General features: G+C 50.5%; 9 protein-coding genes across 9 annotated transcripts; 2 read left to right on the top strand and 7 right to left on the bottom strand.

The window, feature by feature from the left end:
* Positions 1-829: 829 nt before the first annotated feature.
* On the bottom strand, positions 830-1,486 carry N7462_000675 (flavin reductase family protein; the record flags this gene model as incomplete). The annotated part of the gene is made up of 1 exon (XM_057072401.1): positions 830-1,486. The coding sequence occupies one exon, from the start codon at positions 1,484-1,486 to the stop codon at positions 830-832; it is 657 nt and encodes a 218-aa protein (XP_056938931.1).
* Positions 1,487-2,866: 1,380 nt separating this feature from the next.
* On the bottom strand, positions 2,867-4,600 carry btgE (putative cell wall glucanase (Scw11); the record flags this gene model as incomplete). The annotated part of the gene is made up of 1 exon (XM_057072400.1): positions 2,867-4,600. One exon carries the CDS (start codon positions 4,598-4,600, stop codon positions 2,867-2,869), a length of 1,734 nt encoding a protein of 577 aa, XP_056938930.1.
* A 2,488-nt stretch (positions 4,601-7,088) lies between these two features.
* Positions 7,089-7,271, bottom strand: N7462_000673 (uncharacterized protein; the record flags this gene model as incomplete). The annotated part of the gene is made up of 1 exon (XM_057072399.1): positions 7,089-7,271. The coding sequence occupies one exon, from the start codon at positions 7,269-7,271 to the stop codon at positions 7,089-7,091; it is 183 nt and encodes a 60-aa protein (XP_056938929.1).
* Positions 7,272-7,925: 654 nt separating this feature from the next.
* On the bottom strand, positions 7,926-8,863 carry N7462_000672 (fungal specific transcription factor domain-containing protein; the record flags this gene model as incomplete). The annotated part of the gene is made up of 3 exons (XM_057072398.1): positions 7,926-8,386; positions 8,445-8,628; positions 8,681-8,863. The coding sequence occupies 3 exons, from the start codon at positions 8,861-8,863 to the stop codon at positions 7,926-7,928; spliced, it is 828 nt and encodes a 275-aa protein (XP_056938928.1).
* Positions 8,864-8,909: 46 nt separating this feature from the next.
* On the bottom strand, positions 8,910-9,498 carry N7462_000671 (fungal specific transcription factor domain-containing protein; the record flags this gene model as incomplete). Its single annotated transcript, XM_057072397.1, has 2 exons — positions 8,910-9,369; positions 9,401-9,498. The coding sequence occupies 2 exons, from the start codon at positions 9,496-9,498 to the stop codon at positions 8,910-8,912; spliced, it is 558 nt and encodes a 185-aa protein (XP_056938927.1).
* A 506-nt stretch (positions 9,499-10,004) lies between these two features.
* N7462_000670 (amino acid transporter) lies at positions 10,005-11,681 on the top strand (the record flags this gene model as incomplete). Its single annotated transcript, XM_057072396.1, has 6 exons — positions 10,005-10,028; positions 10,098-10,398; positions 10,453-10,644; positions 10,692-10,850; positions 10,983-11,215; positions 11,262-11,681. The coding sequence occupies 6 exons, from the start codon at positions 10,005-10,007 to the stop codon at positions 11,679-11,681; spliced, it is 1,329 nt and encodes a 442-aa protein (XP_056938926.1).
* A 1,065-nt stretch (positions 11,682-12,746) lies between these two features.
* Positions 12,747-13,689, bottom strand: N7462_000669 (uncharacterized protein; the record flags this gene model as incomplete). Its single annotated transcript, XM_057072395.1, has 2 exons — positions 12,747-13,336; positions 13,476-13,689. The coding sequence occupies 2 exons, from the start codon at positions 13,687-13,689 to the stop codon at positions 12,747-12,749; spliced, it is 804 nt and encodes a 267-aa protein (XP_056938925.1).
* Positions 13,690-15,221: 1,532 nt separating this feature from the next.
* Positions 15,222-15,588, top strand: N7462_000668 (uncharacterized protein; the record flags this gene model as incomplete). The annotated part of the gene is made up of 2 exons (XM_057072394.1): positions 15,222-15,314; positions 15,385-15,588. The coding sequence occupies 2 exons, from the start codon at positions 15,222-15,224 to the stop codon at positions 15,586-15,588; spliced, it is 297 nt and encodes a 98-aa protein (XP_056938924.1).
* Positions 15,589-16,412: 824 nt separating this feature from the next.
* coaT (acetyl-CoA hydrolase ACH1) lies at positions 16,413-18,196 on the bottom strand (the record flags this gene model as incomplete). Its single annotated transcript, XM_057072393.1, has 3 exons — positions 16,413-17,606; positions 17,709-17,949; positions 18,054-18,196. 3 exons carry the CDS (start codon positions 18,194-18,196, stop codon positions 16,413-16,415), a joined length of 1,578 nt encoding a protein of 525 aa, XP_056938923.1.
* Positions 18,197-18,952: the final 756 nt, after the last annotated feature.

Below are 18,952 nucleotides of genomic sequence, written 5' to 3'. Positions count from 1 at the left end.
CTCTACTAAGTAGATCTGGTAGGTCCGCTCCCTCTTCCTCTTCACCTCTTCCCAAAATTTTCGAACATTGCAGCGGTCGCTCTTGCTCTGAAAGACTTGATCTATTGCTTGCCTGTGTCGTTCAGGCTGCTATCATCCTCAATCCCCTGGTTCTCCTTAGCTTTTCAACGAAAGCTCTTTGCTAACCTTTGACTGTGCTTCTCTGCAGCTGCGATTCTTGCTTCCGTCCATCACCGATATCTTCCGCTTTTCCGTGTCTCTCTGCCATCATGCGCGTTTCCATTCTCGTGATTGGCTTCCTCGCCAGCATTTCCTCCGCTCTCCCCAGTGCGCTTGAAACATGCCGTGGTGTAAGCATGATCTGTCCATTGGTCTCTCCGATATCATTTTGCTAATGAAAGATCTATCCTCAGCCCCAGATGTCCTGCAACGAAACAGCACAACTTGGAGACCCAATGGCTTGCTGCTTTAGCCAGTTGTCCTGCAAAAATGGCGTACGTACCCTCCACCAACGCTCAGTTATTCCATAATCAAGTGGATCTATACATTGCTGGGATAGATTACTGATAGATGTCATTCCTCGGACTCAGACCTGCTCATATTAAACAATGACCAATCAAACATCACCTTGACAATCAGATATGATACCATCGGAGGCGATTTGCATATATATGGAAACAGTTTTGTGGTCGGAGTTTCTTGACACAGTACTGTATGAAGAAAGACGATATTCTCCCATAGACGAGCCTTGTGCAACGTCGATACTGTACTTATCTTTTAATGTTTCAATGGACATATTATCACTATCAACCAACAATGCCACTAGCGTTCACTCCATGAACTCCTGCCACTTAACCATTCTGTCCTTGAAGTTCAGAACTTCTCCGTCGGCCACCATAATCCCCTGCCCTTGATGGTGGAACATCGTCCCCCTCTGAGGGGCAACCCACGCCGCGATCGGCCTGAGAACCCACATGGAGTACTTATTAACCAGCGCCGTGTCTTCCACCACACACTCGATATTCGCGATTACATGCGGTCCGCCCACGAGGGGGGCCTGGACCTTGAGTCCAGGAAGAGCATCTATATCGAAACGTTCCCACTTATTTGTGTCACTGTCATTTGAAGAGCAATTGCCAATGTCGACGGTCTTCTGCGCAATTTCCACGGAGGGCACGGCGAGGACGCACTCACGGCGTTTTTTGAGAACCGCGAAGGAGGCGTCCCATGGGCCGAGTGTAATCCCAATTAGAGGTGGTGACTCATGCTGCATCATCATATGGAAGCCGATAGTCATGATATTATGTGTTGACTGCTCCAGAGATCCTGTTGAAACTAGCAGCACAGGACCGGGCTCGATAAGGCGGTAGACATGCGAAATAGGGCATGGACTGAAGCCCGGAGGATTAGAAGACTTCATACATTGCGCTTTCGTGTTTTCCGTGGAGTTGTCATCGATAGCACCTGCTTTTCGCTTCGGCGACATTGTTCAAAACGCTTGAGCGTTCTGGCAATAAGCTTGGATCTTGTAACAAGATTATGCTAATAAGCGGAAAGGTAAATTCAAATGTAGCTTAATCACAGCAATGGCTCTTCTTATTTTCATTCTTTCCTTGGTTTCAAGATGCTTTCTTGTATTGGGGTGACTTCCGCAAAGCAGCAGCTATTCCGATCATTTTCGGGGGCGAATGAATGACGTACCCCACCATGGGTCCTTCGGTACCCAACGCAAAACATCCCAATGAGAAAAAGACAACTTTTATTCCCAGAACCTTGGTGAAGAATTGTGAGAAACAATGCGAGGGACTCATAGTGTTTTCCAGCCTCACGGAATTTTTCTTCGAACCAGCCACGCAGTAGCCAACAGCTACATGTTAAATCCTGTATTGTCCGGATATGGATCTTGGTAGATACTGAACCTCATACCTGGAGGGCCAACTCCTTGATGCGACTACTCACTCCGTAATGATCGCCAGTAACTCAAGGGCTACTCTGAAAATGATGGCATAACAGATGCTGTGACCTGAGACAGCATCTTGCATGCAAGGCCCAATGAGGTTGGGCAAGGGCGCGGACAGTGAACGCGCGGTAATAGGGCATACGGACGCATGCATCTTTAACTCGACTGCAGAGAGGGCTGGCCAGCCGATGAAATAAGATTTTGGATTTTGGATTAGAACTATGGCCGTGTCTTGGGGAGGCGTTTTTTCTTGTTTGGGGAAGATTGACTCATGGGCTGAGGCAAGAATGCGTGCACACGAAAAGCATACTATAATAGAGCAGGGCTATTATAGATAACAATGGATTATAGCAATACTTGCCGAATAATGATAAGGCTGGGACGCTCAGTCTGAGTGACAATCACATCCAGGGAGAATCGAGGGCAAGGTCTAAAGGGTACATGGGTCAACATGCGCTCCGGTATCATCAATGAGGCAAGATTGTATGGAGACTTGGGGTAATGCCTCCGGAGGTATAAGGATACTAAGGGCGCAAACTACATGACTTGAACTACAGAGGAAGCTACCATTCGTAAAATGCATGAATAGATCAAAATATACAAACAACGCAGGCGAATAAAACAGCAAAGAAATCGAGTGGATGCAACCAGGGTCAGTAGACAACGTCAAATAAAAGGTATATCTACCACGTAAAAGTCCAAGATAATAGACAAGAAGCGTAGGAGCTGGATAAGCCGTATTCTGGGGCCGGAAACACCCTTGAGGGGTAATGGTCAAACCCGGGAAAGAACGGAAACACATCTCAAGAAAGGTAAAAAGAAAAAAAAAAAGAACTCCTTAATCCTCCTGTACAAGTTTTGAATAAAATGGGACGTTCCAAGCCCGATCAACATGACGTGGCGCGTTTAAAAAACAGAAGCGCAACCCCAGTGCTGCTCGACGTCGAACTCGCCGGGAGACTTCCACTCGTCATCGGCGTACGAGAAGAAGATGGACTTGGAGCCCAGCTTGGCGGCAATAGCCTTGATAGCAGTCTCCTGCTCAGACACGCCAGGGACAGCGGCGCCGTTGGCGTTACCGGCATTGGGCCAGCCGGTCTCAAGGTTGAGAACGTCCTTGCCATTGCAAATCTTCTTGAGGATGTTGTACTCCTCGAGAGCGAACTCGCCGGCCTTGGCAGCGGTAACGTCGGAGTTGAAGAAGGGGTGAATGTTGGCACCGACGATGTCAACGGGGCTGCACAGAGTCGAGGCACCATACTGCTCCCAAATGTCAATGGGCTCAGTGGTGGTAACCTCGCCGGTGTAGCCAGCAGACTGGAAGGTAGACTTGGAGGAGCTGATGAAGCTGGCCAGCTCGGCGGCAGTGCAGTATCCGCTGGAGACAGCCTCGTTACCGACAACGATGAGCTTCACCATGGACCACTCGGCCCAGGAGGAGATGGCCTCGACTTGCTCCTGGGCGCCAGAGGTGCCGGTGCTGTCAATGTAGACACCAAGAATCATGGTCATGCCGTATTCCTTGCAGGCCTTGGTGATATATTCAAGACTGTTGCAGTCGGTAGAGTAGACACGGACGAGGTCGAAGCCCTTCTCGTGAATGACTTGGATGTTCTTGGTGACCTCGGCCTGGGTCATGCAGTTGCCACTCGAGGTATAAGGAGAAAAGGTCATACCGTACTTGCCGGAACCGGTCAAACCAGTGCTGGAGGTGCTGGAGCTGGCGGGAGCAGAGCTGGTGCTGCTGCTGGAAGTGGGAGCAACGGGGGCGGCAGTGGTGGTGGCAGGAACAGAGACAGCGAGAGTACTAGAGGTAGCTCCCTCAGTGGCATAGGGGCAGACGTAGGTGTAGTCAGTGCGAGTGACGGTCACGGTGGTCTCAGGCTGAGTGTAGGTGCCGGGAGCAAGGGTCGAGGCGGTAGGGTAGACAAGCACAGTGCTAGTCGGCACGTAGGTGGTGGTACCGGGGACAACAGTGTAGGTACCAGCGGCGGGGCAGGTGTAGGTGGTGTACTCAATAACACTGGTCACAGTCGAGCCAGTGGGCTTGACGGTGGCGTAGGGGCAAGTGATGACAGTGTCAGTCTCGACAACAGTGGTAACACCGCCAATGGTGTGGGTACCGCTGCCAACCGCGGTGGTAGTGGCACCGACGACAGTGGTGGACTCGGTCACAGTGCGAGTGGTGGCCGGGATGGTGTAGGTGCCGGTGGAAGAGAAGCTGGTCACACCGGCGACGGGCAGAACCTCAACGGTGGTAGTGGCCGCCTGGGAAGGAGTGACGGCCACAGAGGGAGTCACAGTCACCGTCTGGGTGCTGGTGCGAGTGGAGTGGACGGTGGTAGTCAGAGTGCTGGTCTCCTCAGGAGCCGCAGTCGACGAAACGGGCACCAGAGTCGGGGAGCCATAGTAGGTGATGACCTTGGTGGTGCAGCCACAGGTCTCCTCGGAGTCGGGGATCACAGACGACGAGGAGGAGGAGGGAGTACCACTGGTCACGACAGCGGGCAGGCCACTGGGAGTACCGCTGGCCTGGAGGGCGCGACGCTGGTGCAGAGCGTCATGACGACGGTGGAGGTTGTTGCTGTCGGCCAACGCAGAGCCGGCCAGAGCGGCAGCCGCAAAGATCGAACCCTTCATGATGATAAGCGGTTCAATATGCGTCCACGCGAAAAGGAATGAATGCCCGCTGAACGAGTGAAGCGGTGGTCAGTGTAGAGAGAGAGGGAACGTGGGTAAGAAAGAAGGGAAGGGAGGGAGGTGGGCACGCAAGGCCTTTTGTTGGACCAGGGACTCGAATCGGGGAGGGGGCGTAAACGACAGGAAGTTAGGAAGTTAGGGGGGGCAACCCAGCAGGGAAAAGGGGACCTAAAACTCAGGGAAAAAAGGAAAGTCTCGGGCCCTCCAAGGTGTAAGGATCCACCGATCGTGATTTTTCGCTGCCCCTGGACTGTTCACTGTTCAATATGGGGTCGAGTCTAGATGGGCGTTCAGGCACGCTGCAGGTCCTATTGGTTAGCCATCTGCAGACCCAACAAGTCCCTGCTGCTGGTTGGCCCGCACGGGTCGGGCAGGAGTGGAGCGAGTGGAAATGATACTGTCTCCATACACACTCTGAAGAGACTGGTTTGCGGGCCTGTACGCCCAGCAGAACAATAATACTCCAGGGGCGACCAAGGGAATCGACCTATAGTAACACTATTTTATGGGGTGTCGAGCTGAGCGACGTGGATGCAGGTACCACCGCCGTTGACACCCGGACGGGTCGAATCTCTTGAACTTCATGGCTCAGCCTTCGCCCCAGCCCAGGCAGAAATTAGCCCTCTTGTCTCACTGAGGGGTCCCCGCGGATGAGAGACCTCGGAAGGGACTTTGACCCAGAGTACACCGCCCCTTGCTCTATGCTGTCTACGGAATACTCTGTATGGAGTATACACAAAACAACGCAAGGCTCTTCCAACAGAAGACTGCATTCGGCTGCCGACAGGATCAATACTTGTTGCATCTACAGGAACATGCCGCATACTACGGGTGCAGGCATGGTGACCGCGCCAATGGGCGTCAGATGAGTCTACATTGTGTAGTGTTCGAGCTTACAGGCGTCCTCTTCACGGCCGTGTTTATCTGTGTTTACTCCTCGGGGGTGAGCTGTCTCACCCCGAGCCCTCCGGTCCAAAAATGGATGAAAACCGTGAAATCCTTCTGCGCCATGTGGGCTGGCGTGGGCCCGATTCGGTATAGTGGCAGGTAATGTGGGGTTAAGCTCGACTTATGGTTGGTCACCTGCCCGCCCTTAATTTCCGCCATGCCGATCTCCATTCGTCGTGGCCCCGACTTGTACCACGGTCGTACACCCCGGGGTATTTTATCATCAGGGTCAAGTTTCCGCTGATGGAGTCGTACTGTAATAGCAACGGGCCTGGAACGAATACGGGCTACCTCCAAACCACTCATTTACCGCCGTTGACTGTTGCTCCCTTGTGTATGGAAGGTCCTCGTTTTACAGTATTATTAGCATTCGGTCTCGATCCACGAGCCACTGCGTTGTCCACCTGCCCATGCAACTGTGTCAGTCCCGGCGGCCAGAATGACATAGGTTGGAGCCCAACTGCGCCCACTTCAATCCTCACAGTTGTCGCAGCAATAATAGAACGACAGCACAGCAATGATCTGGCCTTCGGCGCGAGTTGCTTCACCATGCCCCTAATGGATCGCCATTATTGTACTCGTCAACACCCATCCAAAAGCTTGGCCGATCATCGGGGTCCGAGGCCACAAGTACAGCGTGTATGGGGTCTCCTTGAGTGTAATAATAAGTACCCCGTATCCTGACTATGCACTGAGGGAAATCGTGGACCGCGTGTTCCAATCCGGAGAGCCTTCTATTCACAGTTTAGTCTAGCATACTCTATACGTCCATCAGCTCTTATGCCTTTCGATATGGGCGCTACGACCCGGTCTATCCGCATGGTCGGCATCGGCGATCGCCCATGGTGAGTGGGACACCAACACGCCCCTCTTCTTAACCCTCGGTGAAAGCGCTGATCGCAATGCGACTGGCGGTCTAGAATCTCTAGCAGTGCTGAATTCGAGGTACTCATAATTCCGAAAGGCTCCCTAGTCTTTCAGCAGTGAAAGCGAATTTTTGTGTCCTTTAATGGAAGAGCTACCTGAGCATAGCATCCACGGCACTTTGCCGACATGCAGCGCTGACGTACGGAAGTCCCTGGGGGGCTCTGGGGTCTTTCCCCATTATTACGCCGCCTCCTGAATCATTTGTATGGCGCTTTCCCTGGTCTCACTAGTTTCGGATCACCTGCTTCCGACAAAAGTCAGTGCCCCTATTATTGGAGCCTATTATTGTCGGCAAGGCAATGGTTCCTGTGAGCCTCCCTCCAAGGCAGGCGCTTAAGCCGCCATTTCGTGCGACCGCGTCAGGGGAGAATTTTGCCCAGCATTCTCCCTGGCCTGTCGCTCTCTGGAGAGTGAGATTTCTCGGTTAACTCAAACGGTGCCTGGGCAACGACAGGTCCACAAGACCCCCCCCCCCGGTCTCGACCGCAACCATCTCAAAACGCTCTGAGGCGCCAAGAAGGATAGTCGATCTGGGCACCACCGTCCTGTCTTGTCAGATGGGGTCCATATTTAGGACAAGGCTTGGCGAGACCCTGTTCTTGAGGCTATTCAGGGGTATTGTCAGCGTCGTAGCGCCGTGGCCGGGGAACCACCAAGGCACCGTCTCTTCTTGGCCTTGAGATTCGCCGATGTTGACTCCGGAGTCGTAGCCGATGTCTTGAACCTGGCCATTCATATTGCAATTTCATAAATTGCTGTGGGGCTTCACTTAGCTCTCCGTTCATTTTGAAAGGCCTTGGGAGTTCGTTTAATTCGTGCCGAGCCCTTACCCGTGGCCTCTTCGCCTATCTATTTCTCAACCAAGACGAGATTCACGCGGTTGGAACAATGAGGTACTCTTGAGTTACAATCCAGCATCGATTTATCGTTGGTGTTCACAGAGTAGATTTGAATATATATTTTCATCCCCTACCCTAGCAGATCAGGCAGAAACATGACTGAGTATTCCTGAATTTAACTGGGCAGTGACTATCAAAACAATCAGCGTAAGGAGAACATTGTTGAACCATCCCGGTGCCGCCTTCAACCGTACTCAACCCATCGCCATTGTCAAATCCGAGTACGATGGTCTTTTGTCGTTGACTCTACCGGTGGTGCCCTCGCTCACCACCCAGTTTAGATGTTCGTCACCACAGCTACGTTATGGCGATTTATGCTGAGGGGTTGTACAGAAATGCAAAATACCCCGGGGTAATCCATTTGTCAAGCCATTGTTTGTGTCCGCCTAGCTTATTAAACAAAACGAAGCACTTGCCATAGCCTGATGATTCCGACGCTCCGTTAATAAGGACATTAGTCCGAATTTCGGTTGTCTGCACAGAGACGAAAGTCAGATATTATCCATGTAAGGAAGAGGCAAAGTCAGACTGTTTAGATCTAGGGAATTGGCTAGCTCCATCAACTGATCCGGACTAAGCTCATAATTTTCTCCAAAGGTTTCCACGAAATCAGGCTCCAGCGAGCGGCTATATCCAGCCAATGCGACTGGAGGAACAATGTTGCCTACGGGTTTGCTGCCCTGTTCCGGTTCACGAATGGGGGTTGTGGATACAGTCATTGCCATGTTCCCTTTCACTAACAATTGGGCAAGCTCATTATCCAATTGCTTCAACTCCGACTGGATCAGTCCGGCGGAAAGATTGCCACGAACGTTCATATACTCTAAAATGGCGTACGCACGCTGTGACCAATGTGAATGGTCATGTAGTATCGATAAATCAATTGCAGCTGCCATCAGAAGCGAGATAGTTGACGCGAATGCTGTGTCCATATCGAAAGGTAGAAACATTTCTTAAGACGACTCGATGTTAGTATAGAAGGCCTGTCTACAAGAAGGCTGATGACCTACCTAAGAGACCTTGTTCTTGTAAATTTGACAGTATCCTTAGGATCTGTTGGGCTGACTCCACACATATATGAAGCAAAGCTTTCACAGTCACGTACTGAAGCCAGTCCATTAATGCAGGGTCGGATTTACCTAATTTGGACTGGAGGAATATGTACAAAAGTAGCCTTGTTGTTAGAATAACACACTAGATGGATCTGTGAGTATTTTGATGTAGACACAGGTTAAAAAAGTCGCACCTGATGCTCGAGAATATGCAAATGAGCTGATATGCGCGAAGTACCACCCATGGCACCGTTTCTATATAAACCAAATGAGTGATTCAATTGCTCGGTGACCTTGGCAATGTCTCGCAGAACAGTCTGTGTGGCGCTCAGGTAGCGACCGTCCAGTTTCCCTTCACTGCCATACACAGCTAACATGCCTCAGCAAAGCAAAGCACAATATGTATTGAGAACTCACTCAGGTCTACTTTTGCCAGAATCTGACAAAGCATAACTTGCATCTCCAAGACATACGATAGGCCGGCCCACGTCTGTGGATGCACTGCAGATATAGTGCAGCACAACATAAGACCTGTGTCGTCTCAATAGGGTCACCGTCGAAGAGAGAAAAATCTGGCATGCAGTGCATTGCCTGAACGAATTGCTCTGCGCCAGGAGGGCTACATAATCTGGTTGATTGAACCACAAAACCTTTTCCAAATGCAAGAATTAGTAGATAATGGCAGAACCATAGAGGTAAAGCAAGTGCTTCTTCCGCGGGACTTTGCTGGAAAGCTTCAAACCGCTCCATAAAGGTACCTTCTTCAAATAGATAAAAGAGCTGGCCGCAATGAAACTTGACTGAATTAATGAGATGTTTGGCGAAATCCGGGGTTGGGAGGTTTGAGACGTCAAAGAGGTCCTGGGGAGAATTTGCCATCCCACTTGAGATCGTAAACATGATCATCAAAAAACAGGTTGTTAGGATCCGGGAACAGCAATGATCCCGTCAGTCTCTCATGGGCCATTCCCAACACTCGCCGACCAAAGGCCCGACTGGATGATGTGCCCATGAAAACTATCAGAATCGTTAGAGACTGCCTTAGTACTCCGCTAGGTGAAGTGAAAGATGTACCTGGTCTTCCCACGGGGCCCGGAACCCAATCTGTGATGTGAAAAGCAAGTGGATTTGTGAGAGGCGCTTTAGCTTCTATTCCATCTTGGGTCCTCGTAGGAGCATGTCCAGGAGCTTGGTTTTGGCTATCGGCCGATGACACTAATAATGTTGCGCTATCATCTAGAAAGCGCATCAGTGATTTAGTATCAATAATTGTCGCGCTTCACTTACTCACAAGGCTGGTTGAGTTCCTCAGAGGTCGATTTTGAGGGTGTAGGTTCATTTGACCTACATTGGAAGGTAGCTAGTCGCTCGTGAAGGTCATTGATATATCTGTATTGAATGGCTAATTAGACTAGCAGCCGATGACGACAAACGCCTGCACTTGCCTTCGTGTGACCAGAACCCTTTCTGATACACTATCAAAATCGCAAGTCGAATTCCATTTGCTACACTGATCACATGGATGTGAACCAGTACACCTGGGTTTTTGATCACGGCACCTTCTGCACCTGTTTCCTCACATAACACGTTATTACATCACAACTCCCATAGGTGAAGGAGGGGAAAGACACACGCTTTGGCCGACCATGCATTATCGCCATAGGAACCGTGGCTCTCATGCTGAAGACTCAATTTGGACTTGGTGTTTGTCAATACCGCAGGTCCTCGACTCATTGGGCAATAATCACGGGAATTATATGTCTGCTTGCTATCGCAACTATTACGACATGGTCCAATTACGTTATCGGCAAATTCAAGCTCAAGCATCCCGAGGTCTATGTTATCGATGTTGCAGGAGAGCTGATGTTCGGTCGAGTGGGCCGCGAGCTACTGGGTGTCGGGGTCTTTATCTGTGGGTGCTAATGAATCCTTGATTCTACCCTTCATTCTGACCTATTTATGTTAGACTGGATTTTCTGCTCTGGTTCCGGATTGTTGAGTACATCTATTGGGCTGAATGCAGTCTCAGATCATGGCACATGTACTGCTGTAATTGTTGGAGTCTCCGCAGTTGCATCATTTGCTCTGGCAAGTATTCGCACACTGGCCAAGATTAAATGGGCTGCGTGGGCTGGAGTGGGGTCTGTGTTCACTGCTGGTCAGTAGAGACATAATCTGTTGCTGTCAAATACTAAAGATCCCCAGTTATGATTGTCACGGTCGCCGTTGGCCTTCAAGAACGACCACCCACAGCACCAAAGACAGCTGATTGGGAATCGGACTACAAGCTTGTTAGCTACCCATCCTTGAACAAAGCAATAACAGCAGTTGCATCCATTGTGTTTGCATATGCCGGTGCACCTGGTAGGTTCAACACACTCTTTTATTTCCTAACTTTTCATTGAGCATCGACACCGGATAAGGGTGCCTGTGTGTATCTTATCAAGAAGATGCTTTCGTAAAATGCCAAGTTCTCATTCTGATATCACATGTCAGGCTTTTTCCCCATTGCAGCAGAAATGCGCAATCCTTCGCTTTATACGAGGTCTCTACTCATCTGCCAGTTTGCTACAACATCAATGTATATTTCGATTGGCACTGTAGTTTATTATTACAGTGGCTCATACGTCGCATCACCCGCACTTGGATCCGCCGGAACTTTGATCAAGAAGGTGGCATATGGAATCGCCCTCCTCGGCCTTGTTGTCAGCACGGTGATTGTTCTGCATGTGAGTTGAAATGAAGCTACTTCAGGGCTTTCCTGACACTTTCCAGTTCTCAAGCAAGTATATGTTTGTTCGAATATTGCGCGGGTCTGAGCATCTCACAGCCAACACTTTTAAGCATTGGGTAACCTGGTTTAGCTGCACCTTTGCCGTGACAGTCTCGTCCTATCTTATTGCCAGCGGAATCCCCATTTTTTCCAATCTGGTTTCTCTCATTGGGGCTTTGCTCGGAACTTTCATGTCCTTCCAGCCAATGGGATGCATGTGGTTATATGATAACTGGAAACATGGCAGAGAACAACCCACCGCCAAATGGATCCTTCTCTCATATTGGAGTATATTTGTTATTATTTCGGGGTCGTTTTTGATGGTTGCAGGAACATACGGATCTGTGGTGAACATCATTTCGTCTAATAATGCAGACTCAGGTTCCTCGGCATGGTCATGCGCTGACAACTCCAACTTTTAGCCTAGGAATTAACGAGAGAGACCACATTAAGCTACTTATTGAGAACAGGTACTACGAAAAGCAACTTTTGAGCTTATGCCTCAATCATCAATCAATTCTACTGTACTGATACCACCATCGCGGTTCTTGGATATTTTTCTCACCAACAACCCTGCTCTTAAGCTGGAGCATGTCGATACATAACATGTGCGCGGCCGTAAGCATTAGTCCGAATCCAGTACAGGGACCTAAGAGGTAAGAACACGCCGGCCGATATCCGCTAAACGGCAATTAAGGGGAGAAATATCTTATGGATAGATATGGGCATGTACTGACTACCTCATCGGGGCAGCGTATGTAACACTCTAGCCTTGTTTCACGCTGCCACATTTTGAAATCCCTTCGTTCAATACATCTTGGAATACTACGGTCTCATGGAGGTGATTCAATTATTTTCATCTCCATCCCTCAAATTCTTAGGGTGCTATCTAGCTTAGTAGTCGATAGGAGCTTATTATAATAGACCAGGAGGAATTTGACAGTCGGAAGTGAGGTTATATAACAAAATTCTATCTATAAGCGTTAGAAGAGGGCCTCGCACCTATGTATAGGCTGGGGATTATATTCTTATAGGATAACGCTAGGATTTGTATTGTAAAGGTAGCACAAGAGTAGTTTGAAAGACACAGGATTTAGGTAGAAGATTGGCCTCTATACTTACCTAATTTAAACCTGATTAAATCTATCTAGCGGTAGTTAAAATGGAAGCTTTTGAATTAAATCTAGAGCTTATTAATCTAGGAAAGTCTGAGCAGGATTAGTGTTATTTTCTAGCATATATAAAGGAAGCTTAGGAGTTGGTGATCAAGCGCTTTATTCATGCTAAGAAAACCCCACTGAGCCTAACTATTGGCTTATAGCTTCTGTCTTAAAGTTGATCGTAATTCATCTCCCTTGCCTCAGTTCCTGAAGAGGACTATATGGCTTCCTTAACTATCAGACAGGGCCCACATCTCCGCGATCAGAGAAGCCTATCGAAAGTCTTCCCCGTTGATTGCTGTTGCTGCAGGATTGCCGACCAAAGGATCATAGGATTTCCTCGAACGCTCGAACCGTAAATGATTTCCCGTCAATAACGACCTTTTCTCCCGGCGCCCTCCATGATCCCTTACACTCACCTTCCAACCCGGTCTTCATGGAAGGCACCGACAATACGTCCGGTCCTACGACGTATACGTCTTCCCATCGCGAATCTGTCCACTCCTCCCTCCTGGCACTAACCGTAGCTCCGGTCTTCTTCACCGTGTGGTTCCCATTGGAATCCTTCTGGAGGCTATGCGTCTGGCTCTGTTGAAGTGCGAGGTAAGTTCCCCAAATACGGCCCAGGAACGTCTTCACCACGGTCTTCTTGCCCTCGGGCTCAGTTTCGAGGTTGAAGGCACCATCATCCGATTCGAGAATCCAAGAAACTCCTTGCTTCACACCCTCCGGGCCTCCGCGGAATGGCAACTCCTGCCAGACCTCCTCAAAAGCAGTCATTGGAGCGCCAGGAAGATCAGTCCGGGGCATTTCCCCAGTCTCAAGTTCGTAGCCATTGGGAAGAAGACTGAAGTTGGCAATATCAACAATGCCGATCTCGTCAAGTGAGTCAAGCTCCCGGGTAAACGATACTTTGACTGTCTATGATGTTAGTCACGGTATTCTGAATCCTAGATCCGCATCATTGATGGAGTACAGCGTGCTCTTTATAGTGCTCCATATTCTCCGTAAATGTTCAAACAGAGAAGTCACATAGAATAGGAAGGGACGATTTACGTGGTCTTTGGTTGGGGTTTTCCTCAATTCGGGTGCCGGCCATGGCCCAATCGATGTCGCCGGTCTTCTTGTCCATTCGGAGATCCACGAACCAATCCCCCACCGAAAGGACGATGGTGTTGGTCGTCTCTTCCGGGGGTTCGGGGACCCATCGGAGCGAGATGCGGGTGGAGAAACCGCAGGAGGAGCCTAACGCAGCTCCAGTGGCCGTCATGATGCACGTCCAGTAGTTATCAGGGTCCGTCAGAAATATACTCGAAATGGGAGAAGAACCTATCCCGCGAGCAGGCGGGGGAGGCCGTAAGGTTCCTTATATGAGGTCTGTGGAGCAAGCATTGGAGTTGCTCTGAACAGGCGTCGACAGATCGGGAAGCTGGAGGAGATGCGGGATGTAGGAACGTGAATTCCTATTGGCCGATTAGTCGCCCTGTCACGTGACTTGTCCGATTCACGGAGATGCAGTCTATACAGGACACAGAGAACATGTCTATATTACGGTTCATTCTTTTCGATATTTGTCTATGAATTCTGCAGACTCAGCTCAATTGCTTTTTTTTAGCATAATTCCTTCCCCCCAGTGGAACTGATCTAAAAATGATGGAATTCGATTCATCACGGTCTCCGACAGGGGGTGAAAACTCCCATGGTGGCCGCTGGCAGCGTTGGGGGCCAATTTATTTGTGAATTTGGCGAAGCAAGGATTCGGGAGAAAGCCAAATAAGGCCCCAACCATATCTCGTAGAAATATATTGCTATAGTCTCATTCTAAGGAACATGACCGTCTAGCGGGGTGTCTGTCTTTAGCAAAGCACAGAGAATTCCCGAGATCAACCTTAACTTAAACCTGCATCGTCTCCACCCGGTTGCGAGAAAATGCAGATCAGAGCCTCTATATGCGCCAGCCTTGATTCGCGGCACAGTAGAATTGTCCAGAAATATATCCCAGGCAATGGGAGTTTCTCACTTGTCCTTTCTCTCATCTTTCAATATTCGGTGTCCGTCGTACCATCTGATCGGGTTCCTCCGATGGCCACATACCAACACCATCATGCCACCCCCAACCACTCCCTGTACCACATGACTCTGCCTGGCACAGCCCATCCCCAACCGAAGGACCAACATGCCGCTTGATACGCTTCAAACTCGCGGAATATCCGAACCTCAGCAGCCGCCGAGCCGGGCACACCTTCACCCGCGTGGTTCGGCCGGTACCACACCACTCTCAACGTCACGGCTTGCCACCAACCTTACCTAGCCTTGCGCACACCCACACTCGCGGCCAGTACCGAACCCTGCCGCCTCACTCCCGCGGACCTCGTACGAGAGCCAATCTCTCGGGTCGCAGATCATGTCACCCCCGGATGAGTAACCCAAATCCGGGCCCTTGTCACTGGGTAGACCTAACGCATGGACCCAACCCTTGGAAGGCCGAGAGAATCCCTGTCGGAACCGGCCTGACAAGCGCTGGCGGGTGTTGTCGGCCGATGCGATTGTATGGTGCCATGCGAGCGTGGCAGTGAAGATACGTTCGTTTCCGAGTCTTTATCCTTTGCGCTGAGGGCGTGAAGGTATTTAAAGGAGTCGAGGATGATGGCGCTGCGGATGTCTTCTCTTCATCTTTCTATTCTCCAAGCAACAAAACAAATACCATTCCACATCAAGAACTATATCGCGACTTGGAACCAAGCGCAATATACAGCCGATCACTCAACCACCATTTATCGTTGATTCCAATCTACCGCACAAATGAGCTCTACCACCAAGTCCTCCCAGTCCGCCCGTCTACAGAATGATTTCGGTGCCGACTATTGGATTCGCAATCCTTCCCAGGAGCACCGCGTACGTGGCACTGTCATGTCAACAAAGTGACTACAATTTGCGGGATAGATAGCTAACATCTTGTCAATAGCATGCTACGGCTGGCCGAGGCCTCTTTGCCGGCCTCCAGGACGTGAAGCAGTATAACGTCGACAACGGCTGGGCACGGCGTAAGTCCGGCGACATGCAGAGCGGGCTATTTGGCTCACTCTGGAGCAAGTACGTTGGCTCTTCCTCCCTCCCTTTCTCATCGTCCGGCACGGGACCAAACACAGGGGAATGCATTGCTGACTAGGCCTAGATTCACTGGTGGATCGTACCACCCGCCGACGGCCTGAGTATGGTATGACCGCGCGGCATCATGGAGCTGGGAATAGGTCGCTATAATGAGCCGGGTCATATGAAATGAACAAAAGGAACTCTGCTCTGGGATATACAGAAGAGACCTTTAAATATGAAGAATGCGTGTTTCTGTTCGGGAGTTTGGGAGTCCTTCTATTCTTGCTATTCTTTCTTGATACGATAGCCCTCGCAGTTCTGGATTAAGTGCGCCTGCGCATATAGAGGATACATAACAATATAGTATACTCTGATCGATTCAATAATCTCTTCATACCTCTTCGGGTCTCATTTTTAGAACGCAAAATAGAACCACTTCCGTATGATCCCGCGGGGCATCTATTGTAATCCTGCTGCGGAAGGTCTTGGTCTGCACCTGGTTGCAATCAATCAGTAGCAATGGTACCTTGGGAGTTGCCTGTCCTGGCAGCAGTGTTTGCAAATCAGTATTCCAGATACTGTAGTTGGGCAGACCTCAGAACCGTCTAATAATAGTACAGCAATAATAGTAGAGCACTCTTAAGACTAAACGAAGTTTTACACAGCTACTACCGAAAAGGGCAAGGTAAGATATTAGACCTGACTCGAGTCATAGAAAACATTGAATAAAAGTTAATAGAAGAACGCCGTTGATGATATGTACAGAAACACCATGAACCTTATACAAAGTAAACCCCAGCCCGGTCATTTAGAACGAGAACAAGAAAAATGGATGAGCATACCCGGCATCAAGCCAGGCCGAGAAGGGAAAGAGATCGAAAACCGCCTAAGGCGTTTGTCTTACTCCCACGAGTCAATCTTCATCGTGCCCTTCTCCTGGAAGTTTTTGTGCATCTTGAACGCCTGGAAAAGCAGATGCGGCTCATGGCCCATGCCCTTGCGCAGGCACTCGAACTCCGCGCGGTCGAGGTAGTCAGTCAGAATAGGCTTGTAATCCGGGTGGGAGCACTTGTTGATGATGACGCGAGCACGCTCGCGGGGAGACAGACCACGGACATCAGCGAGGCCCTGCTCGGTGACGATGACGTCCAGGTCGTGCTCGGTCTGGTCAATATGGGTGGCGAAGGGAACGATGCAGCTGACGCCGGTGGGGTCGACCTTGCTAGGACGAGTGCTGGGGGTGTGCATGATGCTGTACTTGGCGTTGCGCAAGAAATCGGCGGAGCCACCAAGACCGTTAAGCATGCGCGAACCCATGACACAGGTGCTGTTGGCGTGGGCATAGATGTCGACCTCGACTGGGGTGTTCATGCCGATACAGCCGAGGCGGCGAATAATCTCAGGCGAGTTGGAGACTTGCTGCGAGCGCAGGAGCAGCTTGCCGGCGTACTTCTCCCAGTTGTCGTAGAAACGCTTGAATCCATCGGGCGAGAAGCGAATGGAGGTCGCGGTTGCGAAGTCGAGGTTTCCGCTGTCAAACAAGTCCAGGAATGAGTCCTGCAGGACTTCGGTCCAGACCTTCAGGTTGGTGAAGTCAGCACCACCCTTGCTCAGGCCGCCGACAACAGCGTTGGCGATGTTGCCAATACCGGACTGGATGGGTAGCAGGTTCGGGGGTAAACGGCCGTGTTTGACCTCATGCTTGAGGAACTCGATCAAATTGGTGGCGATAGCTTGCGAACCTTCATCTTCGGGCGCGTTCGGTTGGGTCTGGTCGGGGTAGTCGGATTCCACGATTGCAACAACCTTCTCCGGATCAACCGGGATGTAAGAGGTACCAATTCGGTCCTCGGGGGCCATGATCAGGTAGGGCTTGCGGCCTGGGGGAAGGTCGGACCCCACAATGTCGTGCAGGCCCTCGAAAGACGGGCTTGCGGTGTTCACCTCAATAATGACTTTATCGGCCATTTGGACCAATTCCGGCGAGGCACCGACGGACGCACCGGGGATAATACCACCATTCTCAGTGATGGCAGAGGCCTCGATAACGGCCACATCCAGTCTGTTGTTAGGTTTGTTCAGCGTGTAGTAGCCCTACAGGCCATGCATGATGGCAGTTGGTTAGCGGTGATCCTCCACTCTCCGCGGCGGGAAATCCCGAAGCTGCCGATCGGGCCAATGGGGGCGAAGACATACATAAACCAAATCCGAGGGAAACATGCTGAGATGCTTGTCGAAGAACTTAATCTGGCCATTGTTGATGCCCTTCGCGATTTCCTTTCCGACCTGGTGCGGGCTACGCCGCTCAATCATGTTGAGGCGCGCCCAGCGGTTCTCTGTCTCTGCCCCGGACGAAGCGCCCACGAAGAGGTTATACTTGAGCTTGCCCTGCAAGTTGTTCTTTTCGACATGATCTGCCAGAGCAATGGGGACTTTCCTGGATAGTGGCATTATGCATTAGTGCGAGATTCTGGGAATCGAGAGTAATTGAAGTTTTTGGATTGGCTCTGGATGAAGTGCAGCAGGGGCAATGGCACGTACTTGGGATATCCAACACCTGTAAAACCGGACCAGCCGATGTACGAGCCATGGGGAAACAGATCAATCAAATCCTCTGCCTTGGCCAGTTTCTTCAGATAGGACGGCCGGCGTACCCGGCTCTTGAGTGCGGCAGAGGCAGCCATTGTGAGGGAAATTTAAAGCGCAGCAGACACAGAAACCGGACGAGAATGGAGTGGAGAGGTGTCTCAAAGCGACAAGACGAAAAAAAGAAAAAGAGTAGAGATTAAGCACGTAGATGAGAAAGAGAGAGGCAAAAAAAAAGAAAGGTCGAGGTGCTGTGGAAGGAAGCAGGATAGAAATAAGTCTGAACCCCACGGGCAAAGCTGACCAGGGAACCGCCACCACACCGGATCTTTGTCACGCGGTCCCACCGAGGGGCTAAAGAAACGGACAGACGAGGCCGGGAGAAAGGAACGAGGCGATTCACAGGCCTAGTCTGGTTCGAATTACGGGGTTGCAGGCTAGACCGTAGGCGCCGCGAACGGGATGTATTCTCTTCCGCAGGCCAATTGCTTCCCCTCAGGCTCTTACCAGCTCCAATTGTGGACCATATAGGGAGAAAAGAGTCGCATTGACTGCTCTCAGGCTAATTCCATATCTCTATCATTTTTTCCTTTTCTCCCTTTCCAACTCCAAGAGTCGCACAATCTCGAGGGGAATCGGTTCTCTGACACTCCACGCCCCAATTGGGCCTAGCGCCCGCCGGATTCATCGTGACGTCAACTCGGGATTCGCTCGGCCACACTCGGTATTTTCTCGTCATCTCTCGCCGACTGGATGTCTCCCTCGCCAATGCAGCTTGATGGTTTACGGATTGTCCCCGGGATACCCCTGATACCCCGTATTATTATCCAGATCTCCGGATATGCCATCCCAAT

Source organism: Penicillium macrosclerotiorum (assembly GCF_028827735.1).
Source record: "Penicillium macrosclerotiorum strain IBT 26536 chromosome Unknown utg000001l_segment0_segment0, whole genome shotgun sequence".
Taxonomy (NCBI): domain Eukaryota; kingdom Fungi; phylum Ascomycota; class Eurotiomycetes; order Eurotiales; family Aspergillaceae; genus Penicillium; species Penicillium macrosclerotiorum.
Note: the sequence above shows the minus strand (reverse complement) of the source record. Positions and strands in the feature narration are given on the sequence as shown.